Source organism: Epinephelus fuscoguttatus, linkage group LG2 (assembly GCF_011397635.1).
Source record: "Epinephelus fuscoguttatus linkage group LG2, E.fuscoguttatus.final_Chr_v1".
Taxonomy (NCBI): Eukaryota; Metazoa; Chordata; class Actinopteri; order Perciformes; family Serranidae; genus Epinephelus; species Epinephelus fuscoguttatus.
In genome coordinates, this window is record NC_064753.1 from 36986290 (window position 1) to 36999299 (window position 13010).

At 39.9% G+C, this 13010-nt stretch overlaps 1 protein-coding gene across 1 annotated transcript in view; it reads right to left on the minus strand.

The window, feature by feature from the left end:
* Positions 1 to 13010, minus strand: part of pde8a (phosphodiesterase 8A) — a 64535-nt gene that overhangs the window by 14530 nt on the left and 36995 nt on the right. The window contains exons 3-13 of the mRNA XM_049599196.1: positions 10602 to 10792; positions 7857 to 7913; positions 7585 to 7639; positions 7216 to 7304; positions 5826 to 5904; positions 5297 to 5437; positions 4528 to 4616; positions 4320 to 4371; positions 4182 to 4224; positions 1936 to 2013; positions 1682 to 1752 (exon numbers count right to left, since the gene is read on the minus strand). Coding sequence (XP_049455153.1) covers positions 1682 to 1752; positions 1936 to 2013; positions 4182 to 4224; positions 4320 to 4371; positions 4528 to 4616; positions 5297 to 5437; positions 5826 to 5904; positions 7216 to 7304; positions 7585 to 7639; positions 7857 to 7913; positions 10602 to 10792 — 945 coding nt within the window. The remainder of the gene's footprint in view (positions 1 to 1681; positions 1753 to 1935; positions 2014 to 4181; positions 4225 to 4319; positions 4372 to 4527; positions 4617 to 5296; positions 5438 to 5825; positions 5905 to 7215; positions 7305 to 7584; positions 7640 to 7856; positions 7914 to 10601; positions 10793 to 13010) is intronic.

A 13010-nucleotide genomic window follows, 5' to 3' on the forward strand; every position in this document is an offset into this window, starting at 1 on the left:
TGGCCTTAACCTGCCCTATGATGGGCTATCGGTTCACATCCAGGCTTCGAAAGCATTGGCGTGATAGCTTGCACCTCTTTTGAACAAACAGTGATGAATTACTTATATGAAAGTATATATTTCTATATTATTTTTATTTTTAATGATGTATTTTAAATGTATGTAATGGTTGTGTGTATGTATGTGTGGACCATTTGAGTCCATAATAAAGATTATTATGAGATCAATACCACTCTTTCCATTAAATACAGAGCTACAGAAGGGAGATGTTTAGCTTAGCTTAGCATAGAAACTGGAAACAGGGAAACAGTGAGCTTGGCTTTGTCCAAAAGTTGAAAAAAAATTGTTTATTTAAACCAGCAAGGATTACAGCACCCGGCATACCGACACAACTCTACTTTATCCCGTTGAAACAATGCTCACAACTTGGATTCATTTTTATGAAAAACCCTTTTGATTCTTTTGATCTGTGGACCCTTACAGACTAAAGATATATGAATAACTTACAGGGTAAATGAGAAATGGACACATCATTTGAGGTAGCCAACAACCCACGTTTATACATCTGAAGAACTACTATGAAAAATGCTTGGAAACCAGACCAGTTGAGACAGGCCTTTATTTGTCAAGATAAAGCCACACTGGGCTAGTAAAAGGGACTAGGCGTTTCACTGAAGTTTTATGGTATAACGATATAGTGGAGTAATGGCATCCTGAGCAGAGAACGAAGTCATACTACCTCAGTGTGTGTTGTAATCTGAGATTCCCTGTATTTTGGTCTGGTAGACGGTTCAGCTGTGTGTGTGTGTGTGTGTGTGTGTGTGTTACTGCACTGAGTCCCTGTGTGTGTATCCCACTGGCTAGCTAGTTGTCGCTGCTCTGCACTGTGCTCACATGGCGGTTATGGATGGTTACTGCTGATAATGGTAAGGACGCACAAGAGTAATGCCCACCCTCTTGTTCCCCCCTCATTGACACCATTAGCACGGTTGCTGTTGTTAGCACTATTTGCGCTGTCAGCACACTCCATGTTGAGAACTGTGTGCAGGCAATCCCAGGGCAGACTAAAATATTTTTAAAGTGATAAAAAAACAAGCCCAGTAGTATGACGTTCAGAAAACGTACAGAGAGATTTACAATTTTACTTCAAAACATGAACTTGGAGGTTCTAACATTGGGCACCTATGGCGAGGTCAGCAAGCATATGCAAGAACACAAGTTCTAGGTAACACACACGCACACACACACACACACACACACACACTAGCAGCAGTTCTATCAGTGCTTTATTCTGGAGAGGATGACGCCTACAGGGACTGACTACACAGTCAAATGATACAGCAGTGGAACTGCAGTGTGTCATATGACCCATCCCTGGGGACTTTCTCTGTTTCTGACTATCCAGGCTGCAGACTACATAAACCACTGAAACAGCAGGTCATTCTGGTCGGACATGCTTTCCTGTCTTGTGCATGAAATGTGGCATTTTATCAGCCTATCTCCTCTTGACATGGTGTGTGTGGCCTCTAGCCTCGGTACTAGCAACTGTACAAGAAGTGCTCATGGCGGTTGTGGCAGTTTTATAACCCAAGAGTTCAGTCATGAGGTGCAAAGCATCAGTACAATGTGCTAATCATATGATGGAGGCTGGGAGGGAAGATGGGGAGCAAGATGAACCCACCTTGGTGATGGGAGCTTCTATAGTCATGGAGTGGATTCGGGCCATTGAGGAGTGCCGTCGCTGTGAGCTCCCTGTCAGGATGAATAAAAAAAGACATCCTTATGTTTTAATTCAACAACAAATTAAGCTGCAGTTTTCTCTTTAATGAGCCTGTTTGGGTGTATGTCCAATCAACACTTGAAACAAACAGCAAACAGAGATGGTTTCATGAGTAACGCCCAGAGTTTCCATCATCTATCTCCCTTCACTCTCACCATCGCTCCCCCGAGACGTTGTGGATCTTACGTCCAGAGAGCCTTTCCTCCGGTCTTTGTGCTTACTGGTTTGGATGTCTGGGGAGGAAAAACACCTTACATTAGCACGCACACGCAAAGAGAATTCAAGTTTCGTGACAAGGCTGACTTTGGCCACCCATTACAAAACTGTTAGCAAGAAGATGAGAAATCTAAATCAGTCCAAACAGAATTCAGCGGTCTGTTTTTGATAACTTACTGATTCTGTGGTTACTATATTATTCTCAAGTTTAGTTTTGAAGTTTGAAGACAGTTAAACTATAATAATTGGTCAAAGATAGGAACAAGTGAGAAGTGATAATTTTGTGTCATATTAAACATCATACTTATATCCAAACAAGCTACTTGAAATACTCCAGAAAACTGGGATTGTCACGTCAACCTCAAAGGTCAAAATCATTTAGTCCTTGTCCTCTGCGTTTTAGGACAAGGACAAGACTGGCCTTATTCCATATTTTTCTCACTGTCAACAATCCCATAAAAAGATCAAAACCAACACCGTCTTAGTCCATCTCAGTACTTTCTGACCTCTACATGGCATCAGCCCATTAATTCATACTGAGGATGTCAATCTGGTTTTTTTAGTGGTAAAAAATAAATTGTTTCATTTCTGAACAAGTTCAGGAATTTTCTAAAACAGCTGGGTGCTGTAGTTATAAGCAGATATTTCTCACTCAGGACTAAGTAGTGTATTTGTTAAGGACTACTTTCAGATGTGGATTAATACACATTTGAGGGAGGGAGTTTGACCTCAGTATAGAGAGTGGGTTAATGAAAGAGAATACATAATTTTTGTTAATGACAGCCAACCTGCATAACTGCAGAGAATCATATTTGCTTGTCTGGGATCAGTTTTGTCTTTTACAAAAAGAGTAAACATGTCAGAGGAGCCAGAAATTGTATTTTTGAGAAACATATTTGTTTTTTTTTTGGATGTGTGTCTAATGTTTGATTATTATAATATTAATTTTTCAATGAATTAACATCTAGATAAAGGGAGCGGGCTTTTGTTATGTGCTTTGGTCATAGGGGCTTCTTTATGGGTCCAGAATGGGTCACTTGCAAGGACTGGTCCTGAGCTGATGGACTTTTGAATCATTACAGGTATGAACACTGCAGAGATGATGCTTGCGCTTTTGTTTAGTCTGTGCTGTTTATGTTTAAGTGCTTATTTTTTTTGTACTATTTGTTAAAAAAAAAAAAAAAAGAAACTTTGTAAATGTAATTAAAAACTAATAGTAAAAATAACAGTATATTAAGAAACAAAAGAAATGAAAAACACTCACTGTGAACAGCCAGAGAGAAGAAAAAGAGCTTTTTATGAATTTAAAACTAAACACTTTTAGTAGAGTTATCCTGTAACATACAAAGCATACTCAACCTTTAGAGCCCCTAATCAGGAGACCTAGGACACGTAGGGTGTTGCATAAGATTTACTGTGAAATATACTGTGCTGTAAAACCACGCAAAGCTTCATAAACAAACGGTGAGATTTGAAAGTCACTTCTTTTCAGTGAGCTGGTGAAACGACGCCAACACACGAGAGATATGATCCCTGCTTTGTTGGCCTGTCAGGAGCGTATCTGCTGCATTTTGAAATCAGTTGCAGCTGTGAATTGGCTTCACAGTTGATACGACAATGCAGTAAGGAACAATAGTTCAGTTTAGAGGAAATAAAAGCGTGGATAACTTTTTTCAAGGCCAACAATAGAAAGAATTTATTTCTTTCGAGGTGTTTCTCAGCCAGATAAAGCAGGACTGGACACTCTGGAAGTCCAGCATTTGAAGTTTTGGTCATGATTAAAGAGAACAATGATTTTTCTTTTGGCATGGTGCAATACGTTTGCTGACATATTTCCAAAGCTCATGTTCCCAAATGTGTCTAATTTACTGTTTTTAACATCTAGCAGATATTTGGTCCAGTTAAAATTAGTGTAACATCTGAGTGAAACTGAAACTAACGTTTTGTTTCTTAATGGCAAACAAATGTTGGCCCTCACATCCTCGAACCTTGTGACAGATCACAAGTGACGACATCATGGAAAGAACTTCAATCACTAATGCTGTCCATCAGACAAAACCTGAACTACTCAAATCTGCAAGACTAAATAAGACTAAATAGCAAAATAAACCACCTGTATTGTTATTCTAATACAAAGTAGAGTTAAGACTGAGCACTCAGAGGGCATCTTCAAGATGGATCTTACCTGTCTGAGACTCTGCCTGCACACGTTCAGTCGATTTATCACTCTGCGTGGACAAGATAGAAACAGTACATTGATACCGGCCGGCCAGGAAGTCCCTTTCATTCATTATTAATCAGCAAAACTGGAAACACATCTCACCTTATTATTATCATTTAAAGGCCAGTTGATAGACACATAGTGTCTGATTTTTCTGTGAAGGACAAAAGCTAATTAGTACACCAGCAAAAATAAAAGGTTACAATCATTATTCATTCATATATTATCCAGTGTAATTATTCAGTTACTGGAAGGGTAATTTACATTTAGCGAGACTGAATGAGCCAGGCCTTAACATACTGTCACTCACCCTCCCTGTCCAATTACAGGTGTGATCTTCACATTTTGCTGTATGCTGTCTCCATTCTTCTTTTTGGCATAATAAATCCCCTGCCACTCCTGGAACATAACGAGGCAGAGCCCAGACAAAGGGAATGAAACATACAGCCACAAAATGTACAGACAAAGGATCCATTCATCACAACAACAATTGACACAACACAATAATAACTATCATTTGAAAATGTCCTAAAAGTGGGTGTGGATTGGGTGTAGCATGTCTGTGTTTGTGGCGCAGGTTAAGTGGTGAGGAGGGATGGGTCAGAGCATTTCAGAGAGCAGCGAGTTGCTTTAATGGGTAGAGGGAGCGCTCCTGGAGTCCGGCGTGTTTGTTTCATGTCCCCCCACCTACAGGCTGCTGTGGCAGCTTAAAAAGACTCTTCCTGCTGTTAGCCTGTCTAGGACTGACCTTCGCTCTCTGTGTAGTAAGATTACAGCACAGCCATCAACCGCTGTTCTAATGCACATGAAACGGAGCTGCTGGATGGCCAGTGGTGCTGACTTACAGCACACATGGATGCACGAGCACGCATGCATGCACAGACACAAAGGCAGGAGAAGATATCCGCAGTGCTTACACGAGTGATCTGAGTTTGAAGCGTCAAAGCTATGGATGTGTGATTATCAACAATTACAAGAAGGTGATGATTTTTTTTTCCTGATGAGATTAAGTTCCTGACTCTGTAACCCACAATGAACATGAAATGTATAGTGTAGATTATTTAATGAATGCACATTACCTTTCCTTTCCGTATGCAGGAATTTATTGTTTCTAGGAGATCAGGCTTATTCTTCTCACTTTTAGGCACTTCTATTATTTCCTTCCCTATTAGCTCGCCTTGTTGGTAGCCCATAATGGACTCATAGGCAGGGTTCACGTACTGCGAAGGAGAGGCAACACAGTGTTCAGGCTTGATCTGAGATGACTGTTCATAAAATCCACAATGACTTCAATCACAGTTAAAATCATGAGATACCATGAACTTTGACAGAAGCCGACACATTTGTTGCTTATTTCGTGGAGCTCAGAAACATATATTTTATGTGAAAACATAGCGTGATAACAGGCTGCAGTGCTTTGATGTTAACAAAAGGAGCAATTCAGAGGCACAGAGACCACAACTATCACTACTAATTTCTGGAATCACAAGATACGAACAGGCACTAAAAACAGCAGAGAAGGAGGGAGGCAGAAAGGGAAGGAGGACAGACAGAAAAAGAGGAACTGTTTATCAAAATAAGAAGTATTAAAGTTTACTGGAAACCCACCTGAATTACTTGATCTTCAGAAGTGATCTCTATGGCCTCTTGGCTTTGTTCAAGGGCTGTGAAAATAGCATTTCCAGCCCTTGTACAGGCAAAAAAACCAACAGTATCAGAATTGTTGTTAACATATGCAACAAGCAGAGTGTCCTGCATCTATTTATAAACATTTTTAGAGAAAGAGTTATTAAAACTGGCACAAAAAAATAGAATTGTTAAAAGCAGCTCATATTTCTTTTGTCTTGCTTTCAGTGTAACAGCTTTAAATAAGAATAGGGGAGAGCCGGGTTGGTTGGCACACAGCTATTTTCTGGTCCTTTGAAGGTCAGAGAAACAAAAGTGTAACATAAAAATGTTTGCTTTCTTTACCTGCTCTCATCTACTATGATAAAACATCTGAAAGTAACTAACTTACTCTGAGGGTTAATAATGTCTAGTTAATAGTTGAGGCTGAGAAATGAAGTTGGTGTGAAAGTACCAAAAACCGCAGTTCATCGAATGGCCACTTGAGGCTGGCTCCAAAACGGAGTCAACTCCCATAGACCTCCATGTTAAAGTGCCCAAACTGAAGTAAACATGTTTACAGCCTGGTACAAAAAACAGTTTTTGTCTTGACAGCTAATTCTAACATTACCGACAACTGTACGGGGGTTGAATCTGAACTCACCAATTTACATTTTATTAAGGCCCAAAATTATGCCTGTTTAAGGGCGGGGCTGCTGACTGACAGGCTGTCTGCAAGGCATCACTAGTGGTCACTACAGTCTCAGAGTCAGATCCAGTCTTGCTCCGCCACAGCTCCAGCCTCTCATACAGATATTGTCGAAAATGTCGAACATGAGGCTTCAAAATAGCAGTCCACAAACCAGTGGGTGGAGTCATGATAGCTACATCCATTATTTATACAGTCTATGGTGCAAACCAACTGTAAAATTACCAGTCCTTATTGTAACTGTATTTTGAAAGATAAAAAACAATTTTGTTTGGTTTTCAAAAATGGGCAGAAATTCAATTAAATGTTCATGTTTTTTGGTTCTTGTTTGAAATAAATGTTCAATTCATTTCTATTGGTTGCTTTATTTTCTTGTATCAACAGCCTTTTAACATTGTGCCAACTGACTCTATGAAGTGTGCCAACCAACCCTCTGATGGAGCCAGTTGGCAGAAATGCAGAATGTGACTTAATCCCAAATTTTAGAAAACATTTGTTTAAATTACAATGTATTTATTTATTGCTAAGACCTTGACCTTTCATTTGCCGCTGGTTAGAATATTCAAACATAAATTACGACAGAGAGTGAAAAGTGTGCCAACCAACCCCGGTCCCCCCTACTACTGTATCGAATTAATATAAAATGAAACTACAACACTGTACACTACAAAGTACGCAACTAACCTCAGTTTGAACTGCGCCCGCACCTCTCCATGCTCCAACTGTAGCAGCTCATTATAGCAGGCCATCATATTGGCATTCTCCACATATCTCTGAGGGTCAGAGGTCAACACAGATCAATCAACTAAAATCCCATTTTCATGTCAGTGTATCCATTACAGGACATGTTAAACTGCGGTGCTGCTGATGCCTTAACAATGATTTAGGTGCAGGGAATTTAATGTACATGTCTCCTGAGCAAACAAAGAGGATTTACAATCTGTATTCCTGCCTTAGTGTTGACAGTAGAGATATAAAAAAGCACATCGAAAGAATAATACAAATACAGGCAGCAGCAGAAACACACACACGTTAACACACAATGTCGCTCACCCTATTAAAGCCGGCATTGATCAGGGGCATCACAGAGGCTTCCTCTCTGTCTGGCCTTAAAAAGAGAACACGTTAGCACCCAAACATTGTTGAGACAAATGCTTGTTTAGAGAACATCAGGTGTTTGCTCCATATGGCCTACAGACCTCCGCTGAGTCAGGCCTGTTTTCCTGACAATACTCCTAATCATTAGCTACTTAAAAAGACAGTGAGGGAAAAGGACAAGAAAGGGCAGAAAGGGACGGGGAGGGGGGTCAGCGAGTTGTACGTACCTTTTCACAACGGCGACTATCACAGTGTTTTCTGAAGAGTTGAGCGCTCTAATTGACCTGAATGTAAACAGAGGGAGCCTTTTAGCCAGTGAGCAGACTGGTGGAAAAGCCCATGGCATCAAATCAATGTATTTTTCAGTTTTTCACGCTCCGATTCTCCCAGGCAGGCAGAGCCCAGTGGTGGAGCTCTGTGAGCAGGCCTAGGCCTCTGAAAGAATGCAGTGTACAGGGCCACTCATCCGCCTGTGGTTTCCCCCAGCCAGCGGTCATAAAGGCCCTTTAGTTCCCCATCGGAGCTTGTGCGTGTACACTGAACATATGGATTGGCCAAAATGAATGGGGTTAACATACACGCTGGGCAGGGCAAATGAATGTTTGTAAATGTGTTTTTGGTTTGGGCAGAGGCTAAAGATAGAGGGTGGTATGGGCAGGCACTGCTCATTTCTCATCGACATGACTCCACTAGGTAGCATGCGATGGAAGCTAGTGAGCCCAAAGTGAGCTGGCCATTTACCCCCACACAGAGTCATAACCACATGTGTTACCAAATGTACTGTAACACATGAGTGCTAGAAACAGTCCTATCATGATCATCTGGTCTGGATTATGTCACAGGCCTTAGATGACAGTCACTTACAGAATTTAAAGTCAATTCATTTGAGTCCACTATATTGGTGATTACCAACCAGGGGACAGGAAGAAAGACTGTGGAGTGGCTCAACTAATTTGGAAAAAGTTGAAATCACACTTTAATTTTTATAAAAACCACAACTAGAGTGCTGCAGGGATGATGTTTCCTTTTAGGCTGACACAGAAGTTAGTGTTGCCTTAGTAAATCCAATTTTGGAATTATAGAAAATAAGCTCTGTGGAAAATAGAAGTTATTGATACACATGACTTTCATGATTTTTTAAGTGTAATTGCATCACCAAGAGTAAAAAGCAAACATAATAAACAAACTACATTACCGTCACGACTTAATGTTGCCAACACAACAAGGCTGCGTTTTGCGTGATGACATTCTATAGTCTCATTTATCCACTTGTTAGCACCCGACTTTTTTAAAGACACCTAAAAGCTTCAGAATTCACTAGTGGGAGATTTAGTGATGTATTTTGTCATAGAACAAAACATGAAAGTCTCTCCAGCCTGTGTTAACCATCTAACCAAAAACCTATTTAAAAAAACTTCAACTTCAAGACAAGGGGCAACACTCATTTCCAGGTTTTAAGACTCATTCCTGCACTACTCTATTCAGGCAGCTGTAACACCTGAACACAAGATGTTGTGACAGAGAGTGTGAAAACTGGTAACCAAGCAAGCAGAAAAATCTAAAAAGTAAAATGACTGAAACAGTTAACAAAAAAGTTGGATAAATGGTTAAATAGCTAGCAGTAATTAAAAACTGTCAGGAGTCATTAGCTAAACATTTAAAACAGTTTGCTAAAAGTACCTGTTAAATGTGTTAAATCATTAAATATTAAAATAGTAACGTAGTGGATAAATTATTAAAATAGTTCACGTTAGCTAAAGCTAGTTAGTGGATAAATGGTTAAAATGTTTCCTTGAAAGTAATGGGGAAATGGTTTAGATAGTTTTGTTGTAGTAAATGGTTAAAATATTATCATTAGCTAAATGTAACTAACGTTACTGGATAAATGGTTAAAATAGCTAAAAGTACAGGATAAATGATTAAAATAATTATCTAGATTAAAATAGTTAGTAAAAATAGTTGATAAATGGTTAAAATAATTATCTAATAGTAGTGGTTAAAATGGTTATCCAAAAAAAGTGGATCAATGGTTAAAATAGTTAACGTTAGCTAATGGTAGCCATTGGATAAATGGTTAAAACAGTTAATGTTAGCTAACGGTAGCTAGTGGATAAATGGTTAAAATACAAGTAGAGGATAAATGTTTAAAATAGTTAACTTTAGCTAACTGTAGCTAGTGGATAAATTGTTAAAACAGTTATCTAAAAGTAGAGGATAAATGTTTCAAATAGTTAACGTTAGCTAACGTTAAGCAGTGGATAAATGGTTAAGATAGTTATCTAAAAGTAGAGGATAAAGGGTTGAAAAACTTAACGTTAGCTAATGGTAGCTAATGGATAAACTGTTAGAATAGTTATCTAAAAGTAGTGGTTGAAATGGTTATCCAAAAGTAGAGAAAAAATGGTTATAAGAGTTAATGTTAATTTAAGGTAGGTAGTGGATAAATATTTAAATTGTTATTCAAAAGTAGTGGATAGATGGTTTAAGTATTTATCTAAATGTAATAGATAAATGGTTAAATAGTTAACAATCGTTAAGGTTAAAATACCTTAAAGTAGTGGAAAAATAGTCAAAATAGTTATCTAATAGTTGAGTAAATGGATTAACTTGTTAAAAGTCAAATAAATGGCTCGACAAATTGAGCTTCGACCTCTCCAGTGGTAATGCAAAAGCAAACTTGACCATGCTAACCTGACAGCTGAACAGGGACAGAATAATTGTATGAAAACAAAAAACAAAACAATAATTTTTACTTGTGCATAATTAATAGTCTTGAATTCCATCCAGCTTAAAACCAGTTTAGATACATTTAGAACATGATGTGTTGGTAAAGGGGAACTTGGGTTCATCTGACAGGGCTGTGGGGGAACACCAGACACAGAACTAGTCGGGAACCACTGCACTGCATCATTGTAGAAATCCAACATGAAGTAGTAACAAATACATTGATAAGGAGTAGTGAAGTGGCCTACCGGCATAGTGCTTCAGCATCAAAGTGTCTGGAATGTCTGTGGTCAATGATGACAAGGTCATGATGCTTCTCCAAGAAGCATTCAAGAGCTGACTCGGGTGTTCGTGCCATGCTGCACCTGAAGTTGGCCTTCTCACATGCCCAGCAGAAGCCATTACTCTGACTGTCCTCTTTGGCAAAAACTAAAAGTACCTGCAAAAAAGAGAGATGACAAAGCATATGTATCCAACTGAGGAGTTTGTAAACCATAGCAAGAGTGACCTCTTGCAATATCACACTACTACTACTACTAAAATGTGTTACTTATCAAGAGACAGAGAGGGCTCAGGAAAAGCTATGATATACAAGGATGGTAAATACTCATAGAGAACAAATGAAGACTGCATAAAAACATTGACTAAGAAAAGGCAGGATTTAAAAAAAAACAAAACAACATCAGCAAAGAGGTGTAAACAAACAAATTTGCGAGCATTTTTCGTTTGGTTAGTCACAATTATACAGTAACTAAAGTGTTTAAAATTAGCTAGAAAAAAGTCACTTCAAATCAATTTTATTTATAAAGCCCAATATCACGAATCATACAGGGCTTTACAGCATACGACATCCCTCTGTCCTTTGGACCCTCACAGCAAATAAGGGAAAAACTCCCCCAAAAAATCCCGTTGACGGGGGGGAAAAAAATTGTTATATAATATTACAGAGTTACAGGGCTGATTGATGTGTAGCTGTGATCTGATGAGGAAAATTGTCTTAACTAATCACAAATCATCTGCCTACACCCTGCGCTATAGAACTGGTTGAGTAAGAAAACAAAGCATTGATGCTTCATTGTATCACCAGCTCCGAGTTGTCAAGTCATCATTGGTGCATTCATGCTCATTTGCGCCTGTCGTCCTAATCAGCCTGCAGCGTGGGCATGACTGTGACCTCAGGCCTCCAGCGGACAGGCCCTGATTGATCAGGCTCTGCTCGTACGCGGGTGCGTCAGAGATTTTATTGTCCACTGCCGTGATCTATGACACAATTAGTCGAGGTGGCCTTGACTGACTGCAGGCCCCTCCCACCGGTCTGCCAAGGCTGTGGCAGAAAGTGCTGCTGCTACTGTCAAACCAGCCATTGAGAGAACGCTCCCTCTCCCTCTGCCAGCATACTTTCATATAACCCCTTACTTGCGTAAATACTGGACCCGGGATTTAGGCCCGCCTCCAAGAGCAGTGCTGCACTAAGAGTAGATTCATGAGTCACTCTCTCAAACAGACGTCATCTCCAACTGTTGGCAGGGAGCAGGATGAACATAAAGAAGGGAAAGTTTGTTCTGCAGTTTTTAAGTTTGCATCACACCTGTAAAATTGAGTTAAGGCACAAAGACCTGACTTTGTCGAGAAAACTAGAGCCACTGTCCACCACACAATGAGGGGATAGAGGATTTCTCGACAGTTGTCCTTTTGATTCATCCTGATGATTGGTGTGGCTTTATTTAAGTATGCAGCTCCGGGCCTGGAGCAGCGAGCCCTTAAGCCTGCGAGGGGTGTTGCTAATGCAAACCATATTCCACATGAACATTTTCCCTACAAGCGGCAATAAGTGTCCGGGTCATAAATACATCACCACTGAGTCCTGCAGCTATGTTCGGTACGCACAGGGAATTAGATCAGAATTCCACATTGGGATGTTGGTAGAAAAGTCAACATTCCCGCAGAGGTGGAGGAGCGGGGGTAATATAGGCTGAGATAAGGTCTTTTCAGATGCCTGTGCTCAGACGAGACAGACAGGCCTCGCTCTGCAATAACACACCCAGTCGCAACAGATTTAAAAAAAAAAAAAAAAAGTACATTCAAGCACAAATGTTTTTTAAGTGAGGACACACTGTTTATGCTCCAAAGACACAGATGGAAAAGGCAGAGAAAGAGAAAGCAGCAGAGAGACAAAGACAAAAAGAAGGGGGGGGGGGACTATTCGAAGGGGGTTGCGAACATTTTGGCAGAGTCTGATCGCTCTGTCTAGAAAACATCATTGTTGAAAACAGAGAGGGCCCGGCCAGATCCTGTGAGCCACTGGCCGCGAGAAAAGAGGAGGAGTAGAGAGGAGGAGGGCATGACAGGATCAGCTGTGAGTGACAAAAACAGGAAGGGGATATCTCTCTACCTCGTTTTCCTACTGTGGTCACACTGGAGCGCATCAGACAATAAAGCAAAGTCTGCGCGCTTATATGGCATTAAATTACAGGACGTCTAATGTATTGCGTTTCAGTGACTCCCATAAAATCATCATTTCACTAAGTTTAGCAGTGTTATTTATATTTGACTCGAAGAAGCTATGTATTAGGGCTACAGCTAACAGTTATTATCATGATTGTTTAATCTGTGAAATTTAAAGTCCCACTCCAGACACATTTTAAGTACGCAAAAGC